The 20,414-nt window shown below is 39.3% G+C and overlaps 1 protein-coding gene across 7 annotated transcripts in view; it reads right to left on the bottom strand.

Moving 5' to 3' along the window:
- Nucleotides 1–20,414, bottom strand: part of PLD5 (phospholipase D family member 5) — a 463,257-nt gene that overhangs the window by 28,202 nt on the left and 414,641 nt on the right. For all 7 annotated transcript variants that reach the window (XM_082470425.1, XM_082470424.1, XM_082470427.1 and 4 more), the window contains 2 exons: nt 9,804–10,001; nt 2,536–2,672 (listed from right to left, as the gene is read on the bottom strand). In XM_082470425.1, coding sequence (XP_082326551.1) covers nt 2,536–2,672; nt 9,804–10,001 — 335 coding nt within the window. The remainder of the gene's footprint in view (nt 1–2,535; nt 2,673–9,803; nt 10,002–20,414) is intronic.

Here is a 20,414-nt window from a genome sequence, read left to right as displayed (position 1 = left end):
TATTCCTGATGTTGTCCCAGAGGTCTCTTAAACTGCCCTCATTTATTTTTCTTCTTTTTTCTGTTCAATGTCAGTGATTTTTACTACTCTGTCTTCCAGCTTGCTGATCCATTTTCCTCTGTATCATTTAGTCTACCGTTGATTCCTTCTAGTGTATTTTTCATTTTGGTTATTGTAGCCTTCATCTTTGCTTGGTTGTTCTTTATATTTTTTCTTTGTTAAAAACTTCTAAATTCTCATTCTTTTCATCCATTTTTCTCCTGAGTTCTTTGATCATCTTTATGATCATTACCTTGAACTCTTTCTCAGATAAGACTGCCTATCTCCACTTCACTTAGTTCTTCTTCTGGTTTTTAATCTTGTTCCTTAATTTGGAACATGTTCATCTTTTATCTTTGCCTTCATCTGATATGAACAGAATGATTTTTGCTGATGCAGATGTTTAATGGTCATGAGACCCCCTCAGGGGAGGAATAATCTCTGGTTCCTGTCAGTGCAGACATGCTTCTCCCTTAGTAGTCAGTTCTATTTTTACCTTTGGCCCCTTTAAGTCCCCCTGTGCCCCTTTGGTAGTATGGAGTGCAGCTGAGAATGCCTCTAGATCTCCATCTGCCTAATCCTGCCTATATGTAATTTACCCACAATAAACTTCATAATTGCTTTGTTTTTTGGTGTCAAAGTTCCTTCCCAGTTTGGAGAATATATCCAATATCTCTGCCTACCAATATCAACCATTTCTAATTTGGAAGCATGTGGATTTTTTCTCTTTCATTTTATGTTTACTGTGCAGACTAAAACTTAAGTTTGTAGGTTATTAACACACTGATATTTGAAAATATCTAATTGTTTATTCAAGTTGAATTCATGCCTGAAAAATTTCTCCAGGATGATGTAAAAACAAGTCCACTCTTTAAAAATTTTTTTCATTCATATGATTGAGAAGAATTTAATTTTAACCTTGATGTTTGAACTACTTCTTATGTCTCTGATGGCTTTTCATTTAAAATGCTAGAGATATTAACAGGTTTGAAATATCATCAGTATAATAAAAGAACTGCTCTTTGAATAATAACAATAATGGTATTTTTATAATCAAAATGCAAGATTTCAGGTCAGTTTCTAGTTCTTTTAGTTTTCTCTAATTTTTGTATTTCCAAAATATTTTAGAGTATCCATACTAATTCCTTCCCCCTTGGCTATGAAGGATCCTAATTTTGTTTGTTTGAAGGGACTTCATGGAATGAAGGTTTTGCCAATCCCCTGAAATTATCATCCCATCCTAATAAGTCCATAAACTTGAACTTATTCTCCCGAATAACAGGAAAATCAGGTAAAACCTATCTATTATGTTTCAAACCCTTCCCAAAGTGAAGCTGAAGTCTAAGACAAAATCTAAAACCAAATAAACAATAAATGGGAAAAACATAAAAAAGAGGGATTGAAAAAATGAAAGCATGTGGAAAAAATTCATGAATATTCAAAGGGTGCACAATATTTTAAAGTAAAGGTGTCCTAATAATGTGCTTCTTGCAGCCTAAAATTGTTTTTGACAATCATTAGGAGTCATCACTTTCTGGGAGAAACACATCTTTTGCAATCTTAAAGTCATTTGCATAGAGAAGTTGTATATTATGCATATGTGAGGTTGGCAATATGAAAAATATTCAAGCAATATAGGGCACGTCACATTATTTAACCTCAGTAAATGGTTATTTTGAAATTGTAATTTTCCAAATTAAAAATGTCTCAGTTTGTACCCTTAGAAATTTGCACTTTGGAAACTTTTCCTGGATTAAATGGATCATTCAAAACATTTACAAGCACCCAAATCTCTGCATTCCCTGCAAGAAAGCAAAAGTGGGAAATACTTGGGGCCTAGCCATGCATTTATGACTTTGAGACATAAATTCCGCTCCTAAGTTGATTCCAAGTATTTCCACACTTAAACAGTGATGAATATTAAAAAATAAATCTCCATTTTAAGATGCTCTCTTCCTCTTACAGATGAATGGATTGACTGAGAACATACATATTTTAAGTTTCCTTCTCCTTAAGTGGAAAAGATAGCATGAAAATTTAGCATTTAATGAAGACCTACATGAATACAACAAAGTGATACCTCCTTTAAGGAAAATCTTGCCAGACCTACTCAGTTTCAGTATGTCCTTCAGGTACCTCTCAACTGATAAATTTCAAAAAATTTTTTTCAAATAATTAAAATTTTTTTATTTATTTATTTTTCCAAATAATTTTCAAGTTGAAAACAACCCAATCTTTATTCTAAAGTTGCTCTCATGCTTATAATGTAAACTACTGAGGTGGTTCTGTGGGATGAGACCCTGAGTCCTTAAAGTGGACTGAGAGAGGAGATGCACCATGGGTGAGCTGCAAATGTACACTGAGAAGATGTGAATGGTGTGCAACCTAATGTGACCTGATAGCATCTCAGTGTCCAGGGTGTTTTCTCCTGTGGTCTCCAGTTTAGTGTCTGGCCCTGGAGCCCAGGATCTAAGCTGAAATTGCACACTCACTGACCTTTTGGTGCTTGTGCTGGAGATAGGCAGGTAGTCCATGACTGCGATGTATACGTATTGCTTGGCATCATCTATTACACTGTAGATGGCGTCTATGTCAAAGCTTCTGTTTTTAGGGCAAAACAATTTGGGAGAATTCTGTGAAGACACAAAAACCAAACTTTTAGAGTATTAATTTTTGCAATCTGGGGATTTCTCTTTTTTGTTGTTATTTAAAATTTTTAAAAAATGAATCTTGGCTTTTAACCAATTTTTGCAAACCTACTTTCCAGTTCTTTATGAGACTAAGACAAATACATTTTCAGTTCTATCAAAGTTGAGGCAAGTAGAAATCAAGGTGTGTGGGGGATGGGTCTCAAATCTGTCCTTTAAGTCAGTTTTGGGAGGGAATTCTTGTTTTCAATACACACACCTCTTATTTTTATAAGAGTGCTCTAAGTCTAAACTTAATGTGACTCTGGTATACATCCTTGTCATACATAGTTAATTTTCTCAGACATTACCATATATAGTATATATATGCATAAAGCAAGCCATTTATGCTAGAAGTTATTTCACTTGAAAGGTAATGTGGCCATGAAGATGTTCAAGACACATGGTCTAAAAATCTTGTGTTTTTTTTTTTTTTTCCCCAAATCTTTCATCGAGTGAGGAAGAGGAGTGTTGATTGTTGAGAAAGGGTCATCAGTAATTCTAGAGGAAAAACCAAGTGACTTATTAAGATGCCAAGTCCATAAGGAGAGACAGGGACTTAAGAAAAATGAAAAAAGAGGCACATTATACTTGAGTTATTTTTCTTATGTTGCTCAAAGTGGTTTCCATCTTACAGAAGTATGATGTTTTTAGATAAAGTTGCTATAGAACGGGAAAGATGTATTTTGGTTTTTTCATTGGTTTTCCACTGGACAAGACTGAAAGGAGCATTTCTGTAGTTCCTGCATTACTCTGACAAGCAAGAAACCAAGTGAAGGAACACAAAAATTGCAACGGGTGCTTAGTACCAAAGCCCAAATAAACAGTTTCTGGAACTGCCTGGAATGGCAGTACTGGGTCCTTCATCAAATGTTCTGCCAATAATGGTGGTCAGGGTCCCTGACAAATGTTTGGGAACAACTCCCCACACAGTACTGGTGGGAATCTCTATCCCAGCTTAGAGAGAGGGAAGATGAAGCTCTCGGACTGGATGCCCAACTGAGGAGGAGTGTGGGGCTGAGAAAGGAGCCTCTTGAAGGGCCACACCCACCAGGCGCCCCTACTCAGAATGTTGTCTTGGCAGGTGAGTATCAGAATGAGTTTTTGATTTAAATTACTTTCCTTCTGGAATGAGGATGAGCTTCTAAGTATTAAAAAAAAAAAAAACTAATGCTAAAAGAGAGAAATAAACCACAACAAAAAAGCCCAAAACAAAACAATAAAAAATAAATAAACAAACAAACAAACAAACAAAAACCAATGCTCATCCTACACTTCTTCCCCAGCACACACATATGCAGATACCCCATCTGTCACCAAGATAGATGGCTTGGGCTTCTGCAGTGTCTCTCATGTTGTCCCTCCCTCTTACTCCAGATTGCTGTTTCCCTCATTCAGGCACTGGTGCTGTTTGCTGGGGCTTTTATATGTCTTCTGAACTCATTTCCTTGTCTCCTCGATGCTTAAAAGACAAACAAACAAACATGTGTCACTCTCAGGACTCCTGCTTTCTTGGAATCCAGTCTGATCTCATTGGGAGGGACGGATCCATGTATCCTCTGAGTCCTGGCCCTCCCGTTTCTCTGCCTCCTTCATTTACTGGCTACCATGCCTTCCGTGCCCCAAATTAAAATAATCGTCAGCCCATGGCTATGCTCTCATCTTGTCTGCCTCTGTGTATTTGCTCCTGCCAGCCCTTCCGGCTGATGTGTTTTCCTATCTTTGCCTATCAGAGTCCTATACATGCTCTAAGTTCTAGCTCATATATTATCTCCTCATGAAACATTTTTATGTTGTCACCTAGAGGCTACTTCTCCTTTTCTGTCCTCCCATAATATGATTTATTTGTTATATTGTTTAGCGTATTCAAACTTATAATTACTCACACTTGTCTCATGTCCTTGCTTGGACTGATATACCTTGATTTTAGGAATTGCATTTTACTCATTTTTCTATCTCCATTAATAAATTAAATATTCAAATTAATTAATTTCCTCAGCCTATTGGGTCTTTAAACATTCTTTAGGTTTAACATGGAGAAGCTAAGGATCTTAGCTCTAGACAGGAGCCTAGGTCAACTCTGAAATGTGTCCAAATGCCCACGTTTTTGCTTCAGTTAGGAATTTCCTGAACTTCCTTGCATGTTCCCAAAACTGGATTTTGGTTTCAGGGAGGAACAAATTTAGACACAGAGTTGCTGGTCTCTTTACATTTGCTATTTTCTAATAAGTTTGGATACTGTGCCTTTGGTGATAGAGCATTTATATGCTGGTGATGTGCCAGGTTCCAGCATTTATAACCTGTAGCATGCTGGGCATGTCTCTTACACTTCCTGAACCTCTGTTTCCAATGAGATAAGAACAGTAACAAATCTTTCACACAGGTTTGCCTTGAGGCTTAAGTAAGAGAATGGCCTACTCCTGGCTGGGTCTGCTCCTCTTCTGCACTTGCTTTCATTCATTCATCAAATACTGTGAAGTACCTGCCATGCACCTAGGTCTAGTCTAGGCACTTGGCGTACATCAGTGATCAACATAAGATTCCTGCTTTGTGCAGCGTCATTCCAGCACATGCTACATTGTACTGCATTCATTTGTCTCTGTGATTCTCCACCAGCTTGTGAGTTGCTTGGTTGTATGTCTCTGGCACCTTGTGCCATGCCATACTTAGCACATATTATATGTTCAATAAATATTTGTGGAATGAATGCGCAAGTGCTTCTTAAATTAGTAAGTGTTGGAGGCTTGTATGACCCCCAACCTCTACTCCTAGTTGGAGTTGCTTCACTCTAGGTATTTCCATCCATGTGTGAATAGACCTTTATTTGTACATACCTTTTTGTTTCCTATGTTCCCATTGCCTAACCCAATGCCTAGAGCATGGCAGATGCTTCATGTGTTTATTAAGGAAATTCATGACTATTTGTATGAGTACCTCTGCCCCTGGGGTCATGGTAGTACTTGACCGTGTCCTCTGATGTGGCAGAGGAAATTAACTAGTTCTGATTGTTTAATTACAGAGAAGGCTGTTAAGTTCCCTTTTTATCATTCCTGAATTAATTTTCTGAGCCTTGCACTGTGTACTCGTTATTCCACGGCAAAATATAAGGAGAAGGAAAATACAGATCCTTTTCTTTATTTCAGCTCTGTGATGATCTTTTACCCATCAAGTGCTCTTGAGGCATCTTGATTATAAGTAATCTATGTTTCTTTCTTACATCTATAAATGCCTTATATTTGCATGTACCTTGTTTTGCATATTCATTAAATACTTGCTTTAGTAGGGTTTTGATTTATTTCATAACAGTTTCCTGGTTTTTTAAAAAAATCCATACTCCATTCCCAGAAGATATATGTTAAAATGTAATTAAACATGAAAAGACAACCCACAGAATGGGAGAAAATATTTGCAAATCAAGTACATTCTTGTATCTAGAATGTATAAAGAACTCTTACAACTCAATAACAAAAAAACCAAGTAATCTAATTGAAAAATGGGCAGAGGATTTGATAGACAGTTCTCTAAAAAGATATACAAATGGCCAGTAAGTGTATTAAGATATACAAATGGCCAGTAACTGCATTAAAATATGCAAATCAAAATCATAAGACAAATTTCACACCCACTAGGAAGGCTAAAATAAAACAGAAAATAGCAGGTGTTGGCAAAGATGTGGAGAAACTGAAACCCTCATTTATTGCTGGTAGAATTGTAAAATGGTGCAGCCAATTTGGAAAAGTTTGTCAGTGCCTCAGAATGTTTAACATAGAGTTACCACAGTACCCAGCAATTTCACTCCTAAGCATAAACCCAAAAGAACTGAAAACAGGTATTCAAATAAAAATTTGTACATGAAGGTTCATAGGAGCACTATTCACAATAGCCAAAAGGCAAAAACACTCAAATGTCCATCAACTGATGGACAGATAAACAAAATGTGATATATCCATACAGTGGAATATTATTTGGTCATAAAAAGGAAAAAGTACTGAGTCATGCACTTCGAAAACATTATACTAAGTGAAAGAAGTCAGTTACAAAAGACTGCATATTGTATTACTTCATGTATATGAAGTGTCTAGAAAAAGGCAAATCCTTAGAGACAGAAAGTAGATTAGTGGTTTATAGGGTCTGAGAGAAGGGGAAAATGGAGAGTGACTACTAATGGGTATGGCTTTTTCCTTTGGGGTGATGAAAATATTCTAAAATTAGAAGGTGGAGATGATTGTAAAACTCTGTGACTATACTAAAACCCACTGAGTTTTACACTTTAAAAGGATGAATTTTATGGTAGTAAGTTATATATCAATAAATCTATTAAAATGTAATTAAAATATATAGCAGAGATTATAAAGGGGTATTTAATTATATTTTTCAGAGTAGCACCAAGTTCTATTCAATGTCTGCCCTCACTCACTAAATAAATCTCAGTTTAGATGATTGATGGATGAATGAACTAAACAATAAACAACAAGAAATGAAATCTGTCTAGCACCCAGATCAATAAAAACAGACCTTGAACGAATTAGTCTTTATCTTGGAAATCAAATGCATAATCTCAAGAGTTCTAAAAAGAACTCCACAAAATAGGACAAAAACTCAGCCTATTGTTCCTATCTTCTGATTTCAATGGGGAATGTAAGAAAATTAGAATGATCTGGCCCCAAGTTATTAGAGATCACATACTTAAATCTAACCAAGTGCCTCTTTGTGTTCCATGAGAAAATTAGAAATAATTCATATCTATATCATAACTTCAAATTTATATTTAACCATGCTAAGTTATCACCTAAAATCTAATTTTGGTAATGATAATTCTTAAGGCCTTCAAATATATATATTTTGTGTGTTAATTTAGTCTTGGGACAGTCAGCTTATAAAAATATAATATACTATTTTAAGATATTTTACAACAAATATTTTGAACTTAAATAAATTTGTCTTGGCATTTGTTTGGCACATATACTCAGAAAACTGTATGTATCCTGGAACTTCTTATTGATATTACTACTAGTAGAACAAATCCAACATTTATTGCTGCTTTAGGGAGGCTTGAGGGAGGTACTGGGAATAACAATAATGAAGAGAGTACAGTATATGACCTTCAGAGCCTGATAAAATAGTGGGAGAGATAATAAATAAATAGTTACAAAAATGTGATAAATGCTATAACAGAGGCGAGATCAAGGAGCTCTAAGTAAATGATACCAATTCCAATATTGGGAATACTGACTTTTATTTATCTTATGCCTGTAAGATTTTATACCTCTGTAAAATGGTGTTCAATTAATATCTGTTGAACTGAAATTCAAAGGTAGGCTTGAGATATTAATAAGAAATGGAAAATAAAATAATTTAAAATAATAAAATAAATAAAAATAGAAAATAAAGGTGCTGCATGGTTTAAAAGACTATACCTGAAGGACTGTTAAAAAAGCTCAACTTATTTTGTGGCAAACCATTTAATAAAAATCAGTTTATAAATTTGCCCTGGAATACAGCAAAGCCCTTGCATTTTCATAGATTTTATTAAAGGCCTGGGCCCTCTCTCTGAAGTAGATATGTTAACTTTGGGATCAACAAAGGAGGACTCCCCCACTTTTTTAAGGGTCAGAATTTAAATTTATGCAACAATGACATTCACTCATCTCTAAGATTCAAACTGTAAATTCAAAATCCAGCAACTATCTGAAATTTGCTTATAATTCATCTATTTCTTGCTGCTTCAGTCTGTTCTACTGGACTCCTGGGGTGTCATGTTACCATCTGGATTAGTGGTTCCTTGGCAAATTTCTTATTGCAACTAATCTACAAATTGAGAATGATATCTGGTTTTCTTGTCTTATAGGGTTGTCTTGAGAGCAAATAAAATTGAATATATGCATTTTATTAGTAAAATGCCCTATATGATATGCTACACGCTACTGCATTATTGACCTCCACACATACCAAAAAAAGGGGTTTTTTTTTTTTTAGTTCTACTTGACGAAAATCTTTCATAGTCTATTTTATATTATTCACACTTACGTGAATTTGTTTAAGACAAGCAACTTCAATTTTCTCTCTACTGCTAGATTTCTAAATTTTCAAAATGTGCTTTCATTTTAATAGACAAAAAGCCTACTATTCACTTTTCCATGAAAAGCTCTTCAGTGACATAAAAGTTGTTGGCATAGAAGCACTGCTTGACAGTGGAGAAACAGCCATATTAAATTGGGAGCATGGTTTAGAGAAGTTTACCAGAGCATCAGGATCAATTCAGAAGCCTGATTCAAATCAAAATTCTAAGGTCTCACCCAGGCCCAGTGGATCAGATCCTGGTGAGGATGGGGGGACTGTAAGTTTGCATTTTAAACAGGTTCCCCGTCTGGTTCTTAGATACTTTAAAGTTTGAGGACCAGGACTGTAGGTCCAGATATTTACGTTGCCCACTCTCAGCAACACTGTGGGGATAGCTGTGGTGTGTGGGCAGGGGGTGGTGGTTTTCAAGTGTAATCAGAGGCCTGGAAACTGTGCCCTGCCCTTTTGGATGGGCCTCTTGCCCTCCAGCCCCAATCAAATACAATAGTTCTGCTTTTGTCTGTTTTACACACTGGGGTTCCCTCAGATTTGTTTCATCAGAGGGTTCTACTGCTAAGATCAAGTCTGAAAATCATTGATGAAAGGCATCAAAAATAGCATCTGGTATCAGAAGACCTGGGCACTTGTGTTTCTCTTGGCACCTGCCATCTGACGGTCTTTGTGCTAGTAGATAAACTTCAATATCTTCATTTGTAACACAGTCATAATCCTGGGTCTACCTTAAGGGGTGACTGGGGGGATCAAATCAGATAATGCAAAGTATCTGAAACTAGGAATGATTATTCACATGTATTATTATTATTATAACTAGGGACAGCATATGATTGAGTATAAGAATGGATATATTTTAACTCTTCAAGGGATGTGTCAGAACTAATCTGTCAAATTCATTTTTGCCCAACACAAGATCACACTTGAACATTCCAACTTAATAAAGGGCCTTTGGAGGAAGGAGGGAGGAGGGGAGGAGGAGGAGGAGAAGAGGGCAAAACTCACCGACACAAATGCTTGAGATTTGGTTTCATTCAACTGAAGCTGCAATTTCTTTTCATTGTCATAGACCCCATAGAGCCTCTTGGACCAGGTCTGAGGTACTCTGCTCTTGAATTTTAGTGAACTATATAAAGCGAATATCCTTTGTAAATCTAGGACCAGGCAGCTGCAGTTGTAGAAGATGACACCAAGTTCTTTCATCTGTGAAATTAAAATCAAAAGCATCAATGTCGTGTACACGTGATGGTGTTACTCTCAGAGAAAAAAATGTAGTATTCTCAGAGAAAAGACTGCCAATAATAGTAATAGCGATATTTTTTTCTTGCAATTGTTATACTGTAACAGCTATATATATACACTGTATCTGTAAGTACGTAGATACAGTCACATTATGGTATACAGAAATGATGCGTCATTAAAATGCTTAAATTTCTTTTTTTTTTTAATAAATTTATTTATTTATTTATTTATTTTTGGCTGTGTTGGGTCTTCGTTTCTGTGCGAGGGCTTTCTCTAGTTGCAGCGAGCGGGAGCCACTCTTCATCGCGGTGCGCGGGCCTCTCACTATCGCGGCCTCTCTTGTTGCGGAGCACAGGCTCCAGACGCGCAGGCTCAGCAGTTGTGGCTCACGGGCCTAGTTGCTCCGCGGCATGTGGGATCTTCCCAGACCAGGGCTTGAACCCGTGTCCCCTGCATTGGCAGGAGGATTCTCAACCACTGCACCACCAGGGAAGCCCAAAATGCTTAAATATTTAAGGAAAACTTTTGCTGGAGTTTTGCATTTGAGCTCTTATAGATAATTTTTCCATATTCACCTACACTTTTTATATCAGCTCTTCAGATTGTTTTCTTCAACATTAAATTTTTTGGTATGAATCCTTAAATCATGCAGCAATATAAAGATTGACTTTTAGTTGCAGCATAACAGAATGGTTTAGATCATGGATTCTGGAATCGGATTGCCTGGAATTAGGTTCCAACTCTACAAATTTCTAGCTGTGTGACTTTGTGTGACTTTTTTTTTTTTTTAATTTATTTTTGGCTGCATTGGGTCTTTGTTGCTGCGTGCAGGCTTTCTCTAGTTGTGGCGAGCGGGGGCTACTCTTCGTTGTGGTGTGCAGGCTTCTCATTGTGGTGGCTTCTCTTGTTATGGAGCATGGGCTCTAGAGCACAGGCTCAGTAGTTGTGGTGCATGGGCTTAGTTGCTCTGCGGCATGTGGGATCTTCCCGGACTAGGGCTTGAACCCGTGTCTCCTGCATCGGCAGGCAGATTCTTAACCACTGCGCCATCAGAGAAGCCCTGTGTGACTTTTAAGATACTTAATCTCTGGGCATCATTTTCGTCTTCCATAAAAAGGAGACAATAGTATTTATTTCATAAAATTGCTATGATGCATAACACCGTTAATATACTTTATGGGCTTAGAATAGTGCCTATCACATCGTAACCACTTAAAATATATTAGCAATTATTATTCTTATTAACATTGCACAAGCCTCAAGAGTAAGAGACCAATAGAATCTTGCAACAAAGATATCATAGAGATTATTTTGTCCACCTCCCTCGATGCACAGATGAGGAAAGTAAATCTTACACAGGTAAGCAAAAATATATCTCCCTGAGTGAGAGATCTAGTCAGGGGTAGATTCAGAATCTGATGCAGGTTTTCTTACCCTTGATCAAATACACTCAGGAACATAGCAGCACTGGCTTCAAGTCCATTATCACTTTGAAAAATTATAGATGATTTCTGATTTAGTCAATGAAAGTGAAAAAGTGAAATTTTGGTCTTAACAGCATAAATACCCATGCCTCATGATCTGAACACCCAGTGAGGGGTTTGTCAGGGACACCTTGGAAGGTGTTTAACTTCATTCCTTTCCTCCACCCCCCTACTCAATACTCTTTTCAGGATTATAGGAGAGGTCACCAACTGTGTAGGGGCCCATCTCTCCTTTCCTATTAGGACTCCCTAACACAGTGCATCATGGAGATCTTTCCACATTCAGCTATACCTGGCTGGCATCATTTTAGCAGCTCCACGGTGACCACAGAATAGATGGACACAAGTTATTTAACCTGCTGATGGACCTGTCCTTATTTTTCCTCTAATACAAAATATAAAGGAACGAGCATCCTTGTACATACATCTCTGTGCGCCTGTACAAGGATTGCTTTAGAACAGATTTCTAGAATTGAATGGACACAAACATTAAGGACAGTTAAGAAAGGTTAAGAAAGTGGGAGGAACTAGAGTGGGGAGGGCGTATCAGGTATGTGCAAAGGCACTGAGGTCGGTGGGATAGAATCAGAGTTGTGCCGCTGAAGCTGAGGGAGATAAGAGAGAATGTGTATGTGTGTGTGAGTGGGTAAATACTATAATTTGATGGCAGGGGGTAAAACTGGTGGGACATGTGTGTCAGATTCCCAGAGGCCTTTGTGCTGGGATAAGCAGTTTAGCATTTATGCAGGAGGACATGGGGAGGGAGGTAATGAGGCAGAGGGGGTGTGGACAGGCTATGAACTGGAAAGGTTCCTTTGCCTGGCTGTGGAGATAGGATGAGGGAGTTGGGGGCAAGGCCTTCAATACCCAGGCCTTAACAGTGGGAAGGGGAGAGACTTACACATACTTATGTGTTTTCTAATCTCAGGGATTTTCAAAAACTGTTTAGCATAACTGCTAATAATTGCTAATCCCATTCCAGGTTGAGATGGGGCCCACCTTGCTGTTTGCACAGTCTCTGCTGATAGAATCTCAGGAATAGTAGACTCTGCATTTGACCTTCACACTTCTGCGCCTTTTCCCAGATTGAGTCAATGCTGCCACATTATCTTCTCCAAGGAAGCCTTGATAATTTCAGGGTTTTCAACTTTGTATCAGTTTAGCTTTATAAATAGGCTTTTTGTCTGGTGGTGGGAGTGGGGTCAGCGGAGCTGAGACTCAGGTTCCCACATAAGTAAGCAGCTGCCCCTCCCTGACACGTTTCCTTGCCTGCCAGACACAGGCAAGGTTAGTGCATGTCCAGAGGGCTGGCCTGGCCTGGGGCCATCCTCAGGAAAAAAGGGACAAACAACAATGACCTGAGGCCAGATTATAGGGTCTCGGGCAAGTCATCCAATTCTGAGTCCTTTTTTTCCTTTTCTGAACAATGAAGGGGTTGGGCTTATAAAGTCTACAGGGGTCTTCCAGCCTTGCCATCTATGGCTTTGGGACATCAATTTCCTGCCCACCATGCATTCCCTTCTCCCTGCCCAACCTGCCTCTGAATACTGACCAGAGACTTCTGTTTGTGTGTCAAGATCAGCTCCTTCTGGCTCCTGCCTGAATGTGGCTGGCGACCCTCCCAGGTTTTAAAGTCAGATGAGGCAGATTTTCATCTTGGTTCTGCAGCTTACTTGTTGACTAGCCTTGGGTAAATTACTTAATCCTTAAATTCTAGTTTATTGTTCGATGAGGATAATATCTATCTACAAGTTTTGCTGTTAGAATTTAATAATAATCCTAATTTTAATAGCTAGTATTGACTGAGGGCTCACTTGTTGTGTGTACTGTGTTGAATAGTGTCCCCTCATCCCAGTCATTTCTACACAGAACCTGTGAATGTGACCTTATTAGGAAATATGGTTTTTGCAGATGCAATCAAGATGAAATCATACTGAATTATGGTAGGCCCTAAATCTAATATGACTGGCATCCTTATAAGAAAAGGAAAATTTGGACACTGTGTCACATACACACAGGGGAGATGAACATATGAAGACAGGCACTGGAATGATGCATCAGCAAGCCAATGTGCCAAGGATTGCTGGCCACTACCAGAGGCTAGGGGGACAGGAAATAGTCTCCATTAGCACCTTCAGAGACCTGTGAGAGAAAAAGTCCTGCTCTTTTAAGCCACCAAGTTTGTGGTTTAGAAGCCCTAGGAAACTGCTGCACTGTGCCTTTCATCTCGATAGTAGGTATAATGGTATTTATTCCTTCCACTTTACATAGAAGGAAACTGAGGTTTGGATGGTTATTTGCTGAATGGTAAATGACACAGCTAAGATTTGAGCTTTGGTCTAACTTCAAAGCCTGTGTGCTTGGTCCCTTATGCTATACTGACCTTAGCACATGGCTAGTAAGCAACCCATGGGTCTACTGCTGTTAATTCTGTGAAGGTTTTTCTGGACATGTTTCCTGCTTTGTCTAGTACCATACTTGCACATATTTCTGATGTGGCACATTTTTATGCTGTATTATAGTTTTAAAAATTTTGTGTGTCTGTTTCCCCTAAGTGACTCTACAGTCTCTGAACGCATCAAGTTCATATTTTTATTTCCAGTGCTGGGCTATAGTGCTTGCTTGGAAAATGTTTACCAAATGAATACCTGGCCTTCAAGATGAATTTATGGTGGTCAGAGATGAAAACTAGCTTCCTTCTCAACCCAGAAGCCCTGGTTCTAGGTCAGTCTGAGGACCTCTGATCCTGAGCACCCGAATCTAACAAGAACCTCTCTTCTGGTGCCAAGGGCCCTGGAGCAGCAAACCTGGACATGGACACATAAAACCTGTGGCCGTGCTGGCCCCAGAGATCCACCTGGAATACTTTCACAAGCACGGTGCTCAGTGATGGCATCAATGACAGTTCTTATATTGGTCAATGAGCCAACTGTCCTCTAACCATGTTTCCTGCACCTACCAACAATGGGGTACAGAACCTGACACAGTCTTTTGAGTGGAAACTACCTTATCCACAGCTCTATCCAAGCCCAGTAGAGCCAGAGGCAGAATGCCATGAAAGTACAAATCCAGGGAATCGTTTGATTTTTGTGACCAAAAGTTGAACTCGGTGGCCATGATTGGCTTTTTGTATGTTTGGATCTCTTTGGTATCCTTTGTTTTTCCACATCAGACCTTTAGAGATTTCAGGTTACTTGCAACACATGGCAAACAAGTATGTTTGGAGTCTTCTGTTCAAAGGCTGGACAAGAATACGGTGCTCTCCTGTGTACCTCTTTCCTTGGGAACAGGTGTCCCCTAGTCTCCACATGGGGGTTACATCATCTCTGCTGTCATTGCGGAACAAAGCCACTGCCCCCTGTCATTCTCTACTGACTCTTTCCTAATACACAGAATAATATTAAGTGAAGTACTCACTACACTAGTGCAAGTTCCCCATACCTAGGAAGAAAGCAACCACTCTGCAATATGGTATGGCGTGAATAATCTGGGTAAGTGTTAATGTGAAATTTGAAATCTAGAAGGGTGCCAGGGTAGCAGCTCTGACAGCTTTCCCCTGCAGAGGAACAGGGGAGAGAGAGAGAGAGACCTCTCCATATGACCTAACAAGACACAGGAAGTCATCTCCCAGAACAGGCTCTGAAGACAGACTAACTCCACCAAGGGCAAGGTACTTAACCTCTTCGCTTCCTTTATCTGTAAATGGGTATACATCATAGAATTGCTACAAAGAATAGATGAAAACATGTATGTAAAAGAGTTAGCTCAGTGCCTGGCTCAAACAGTGTTAGCTTCAGCTATACCAAGGTCCACCTTTCTTCTCTGCCTGCTGAGGATGCTTCTACTACATCCTTTGTTTGAATCAGGAACAGATATGGCAGAATTCTTTATCCATGAACGATTTTACTTTAACTACCAACAGATTCCACACACTCAGTCAAGTGTGAGCGCATAAAATTCATTCCTCAGAGACTGTTTGTGGTTAGGTTGAGCTGGTGCCGGAACGGTCCCATGCCGGGTTCTGAGGCTGCAGGAGGGAACAAGTCAGACCTGGTTCCCGCCCTTGGGGGCTCAGAGCATGGAGCGTAGCAGGGGACACAGACAGAAACCATAAAGTTACATGTTAAGGTTTGTTATGTTAACAGTACACGTTTTAAGGTAGATGTTCTAATTCCCATTTTAAAGTTAAGAGCACTGAGGCCATGGTCACTAATCTTGCCCAAGGTAACTGCAAATATGTAGCAGAGCTTATCTCTGAACTCTGTGTGTTTTGTCTCCTTAGTCTGTTTATTTTCACTGCTTCACCTGCCTTAGGCTGTCTGTACCCCTATGCCCTTGAGAGAAATTTCCTCAGCACTTTCTACCATACTAAAAGAATACTTTATTTAAAAAGGGGTTCACTTTATTAACCTCAAGACACTTCTATCAAACTGAGTGGCTGGAGCTAAAAGGCAGGAGATCACTAACTAAGGGTGTTTCTAACCATACACATGAATACTTGAACAAGATCTGATTTCTGACAAAGGCACAGAAGAGGAGGGCAAGAGACTGTCATTGAAATAGATTGTATTTAGGTCACATTAGACTTGGATTCTTACTGAAGTCAGTGTTGCTCTCAAGACTCAATCCAATTCATTCCACAGAATATGCCAGGAAGCTTAGCTGGATTCTCCTGGGAAATCCAGGAAGATGAAAACAGATGTTTCATAAAAGCCAAATGAGAGCAAATCATTTGTAAGTGTTTGAGCTTAGGCACCAGATTGAGTTGTATTAATATTATGCCTCTTCAACTCATGAGCTGTATGACTTTGGCCTAGCTCTTCAACTTCTTAACACCACTGAGAATGAGAAATAGCCCTTGACGCCCAGAAGCTGGCACAGGACTGTCAGCTTGGCCTTGATATTTCTAAGAACTGACCTGGCATTCAAGCTATGCCCTGGTGATCTCCTGTTAAACATGAACTCTTTCACAGAACACTAGCGTCAGACAAGGCCACTCTGTTGACTGTCCAGGATGAAATTGAGACAAAAAAAAAAAGACCTCTCTGTAATTGTGTGTGAACACAGACAAAACATGAGCATTGTCCAAGCCACAGAAATGACCAAAGACCCCCCGATCCTGGCTAATATGGGTCACTGCTACTTCTTTACTAATCACAGCTTTAGCCTTGCTTCATCCCCCTCCCTTACAGATGACTTATTATTTTTTAAAAAATTTTAATCACATTGCATTTAAAAAATTATTTATTTATTTACTTTTGGCTGTATCGCGTCTTAGTTGCGTCACACAGGCTCTTTCATTGTGGCGCACGGACTTCTCTCTAGTTGTGGCGCGTGGGCTGAGTAGCCCTGTGGCACGTGGGATCTTAGTTCCCCTGATCAGGGATCAAACCCGCGTCCCCTACATTGAAAGACAGATTCTTAACCACTGGACCACCAGGGAAGTTCCCAGATAACTTATTAAAACACCCAATCACAAAGTTGCCCTTCTCCTGAGCCCTTCTCCAATCATGAGCAAAGCCCTTGATTACTTATACCCTCCCCAACAAAACCTTGCACAAGGTCCGAACCCCATAAGTCTTTCCTAAAACCAGCTTCCTTACATCCTGCAGGTGGCCACAATGTCACTCTTCCTCCTTGTTACAAGCACCTTGCTCATCTAGAGCATGCAGGCTGGTTTTTGGCTTGAGGGCAATGACACCTCCTTATCCCCAGACCATCCACATCACACGGCTGTGAGTGCAGTAAGCAGACAAGTTAGTGCAGTAAGCACAGTGACCAGCACTCAATGTGTGCTGACTGCTACTCTTCTATCCTAAGTCACACTGTAGAGGGAGTACTAGGTAGTCAACACGGTTCCAGTTGAAACAGGAAGTGGCCCAGGCAGCAATGCAGGAAGCATTTAGGGGGAATGAACGAATGAAGGCAATAATGGCTCTGTGTAAAGGCATACAGAAAGGCTGCATTTGGGGAAGAGACTTCGCCCATTAAAACCTAAGGCCAAGTGGTGCTCCTGAAACATTTTCCATGTTTCTCTGTCTTCCAGTTGCTGAATCTGTTATGTACCTTGTGTTGGAATGCATACCATCACACATTTTAATCTGGAAATCTGACGAACCAATTCTTTAAAAGCTAATGGAAATAGTGGCAAGACGGGAATAAAGACACAGACCTACTAGAGAATGGACTTGAGGATATGGGGAGGGGGAAGGGTAAGATGTGACAGGGTGAGAGAGTGTCATGGACATATATACACTACCAAATGTAAAATAGATAGCTAGTGGGAAGCAGCCGCATAGCACAGGGAGATCAGCTCGGTGCTTTGTGACCACCTAGAGGGATGGGATGGGGAGGGTGGGAGGGAGACACAGAGGGAGGAGAAATGGGAATATATGTATATGTATAGCTGATTCACTTTGTTATAAAGCAGAAACTAACACACCATTGTAAAGCAATTATACTCCAATAAAGATGTTAAAAAAAAAAAGCTAATGGAAACCCTGGAAGCAATAAAATAAAAATGTTTATTTTAATGGCACCTAATTATGAATGATGGTTGTCCCTTTAGGTATGATCGGATGGAGGGAAACATATTTATCAACATTCTCAGCATTTATCATCCCCAGGGCTCCCCTTATGTACCATTTATCATCATCAACATGCAAGTGGTCACTCTACTTAGATTTTCTCCAGCAACAAATATTCCCAATGACCGTATTCTAAACAAAGATTTAGTGTTCCTTTCCCCCTGTTGTGTAAGCCGCTTTTTGTGAGCTTTTATCTGCAATCTCTGACATCGTTCTGCTGTGACTACATTACAGCTTTAGAATCGAAAGGCAATGGAAGAAGCCAAGCTTTGCCCTCTAGAGATGTAAAGAGAATCTTACTTCCTCTCTGTATCATTCTCCCAATCCTAGAATGACTCAAAACCATTTCTAAATATACATATTTGGTTTAGGCTGGTATCAAGTGAAGATGGAAAAAAAAAAGAAATTGGCTTTTGTTTTGAAGATTTTTCAACCAGAGCAAAAATTTTCTGAAGTGTTTGGGTTTGAGACAATCCAGCAGATATATTATAACTTACTGCTGAGGGAGAAATAGCAACAGAGGTAGTACTAGTTCACTATAGTGCTCACTGCACCAGACACTGTTCTAAATGCTTCACAAGTCTGTGTTCATTTAAACCTCACAACAACCCATTGCACAGGTAAGGAAACTGAGGTATGGAGAGATTAAGGGACTTGTCCAAACACACAGCTAGTGAGCAGGGAAGCTGAAAGATTAGTTTAATATTTCATCTTTGGGAAGAATTACTTATAAAGAGGAACTAGAAGTTCCCTTGGGTGAGGGTTAAGTCCTACTGTTTATAGGCATGTCCTCGTTTTTTCTGCCCTGGAATTTCTATTTATATTAGCAGTCTCCATTTCAAAGCAAAATAAGAATTAGGGGAAATGTAATTATACCAAAAGAATATTTTTCTTTATTTTCTCAAAATTAGTGGAAGGGAGTTATGAAAGGAAATGTAGTGAGAGAAAAAAAGAAACCCCTTCTGAAACTCAGGACATGAGAGGCAGCATGAAGGGAGACAGGCTTGGTTTAGTGGGTTTTACTGGTGATGCAGAAGCCAAAGCAGGCATCTGATGGATGCTCTTGTCAGCAGAATAAGGGGAGGCATTAGCATCGTTCTTTTCTGTAACTCAGAATAATTAATTCAGATTAGCCGAACCACAGTTCAATCTATCATTTATGGATGTCTGGTTTGTTGTTTTCATGGTTTTATAGAAGTGTGAACAAGTATTTCTTTAATTTTCTTGACAAAGACAAAAGAACTTGCAACTGTGAGCAACTCCCATGCATCCAGTTAGCTGCTGATTTATATTCTGAGTTACTGCAGGAAACTTAATCACTAGGAGATCTAACTTGATTTTGTTTCTGCCCTCACGGTGAAATTTTTGTTACTAGGGATGGAAAATAAAGAATTGAATCTTAGCAGCTCAAAGACAGCCTCTTGCTCAGAAATGTGCTCTCTGGCCCCTTCACTTCCACAGTGGGTGGTCTACACCACTTAACTTCCTGATGTCTTATTTTCTTTGTTACCAAGTGGGAATAAAAATGCTTGCCAGAAGGAACGTGACTAATTGAAAAAAGGAGAATGTAAGATCCTTAGAGAACAGCTAGTTCAACCTTATTTCAAAATTAAGGAAACTGAGCTCCCCAAAGGGGAAGTGACTTGCAAGATCACAGAATAATGTCCTGTGATTTCAGTCCTGGCTCTTTTGCCCAATAATGCTGTGTAGATACCTCACAGTGTTCCTTCATAGTGTGGACGAAGAATGTTGCCTGCCATATAAGTAGACAAAGGATGTTACTTTCCAAAGTTCCACTCTCCACTTGTCATCTTTGACTTTTGGCTGTAAGGAACTCACAAATAAATTTCTTGTCTGCAATCACCCCAGACTATTCACCCAGAGGGGTTTCAGGATGGAGAAAAATAGGATACTGGCCCTAGATAAGGTTCATATCAAAGGAATGATTTCAATGAGCCCAGACTCTTGCATCTTCCCATACATAGAAAGGTGCTAAATTCATTAACTTGAAATGTTTGTTTTTTCTTTAGTTAGCAGAAATCTTTTGATGTTCAACTACCTGGCTTGTTTTTGCAAAACTCCTATATATCCTGGCTCCTCTGTTACTTTTCAGAGCTATCTGAAAGCCTGTCTCCCAGGCTTAAATCTTCAGTATGTCTGTCTGACAAAACATATTTCTCAACTTCTAGGTTGTGCATTTTTTGTCAGTTGACAGTAGAATCAATGAGGGTGTTGCTTTTTCTTTTCCCCTCCTTCCCTCCCTTCCTTCCCTCCCTCCCTTCCTTCCTTCCATCAGTGCTTCA

The sequence above is a fragment of the Balaenoptera physalus genome (assembly GCF_965194825.1).
Source record: "Balaenoptera physalus genome assembly, chromosome: 1".
In the NCBI taxonomy this organism is placed as follows: Eukaryota; Metazoa; Chordata; class Mammalia; order Artiodactyla; family Balaenopteridae; genus Balaenoptera; species Balaenoptera physalus.
Note: the sequence above shows the minus strand (reverse complement) of the source record. Positions and strands in the feature narration are given on the sequence as shown.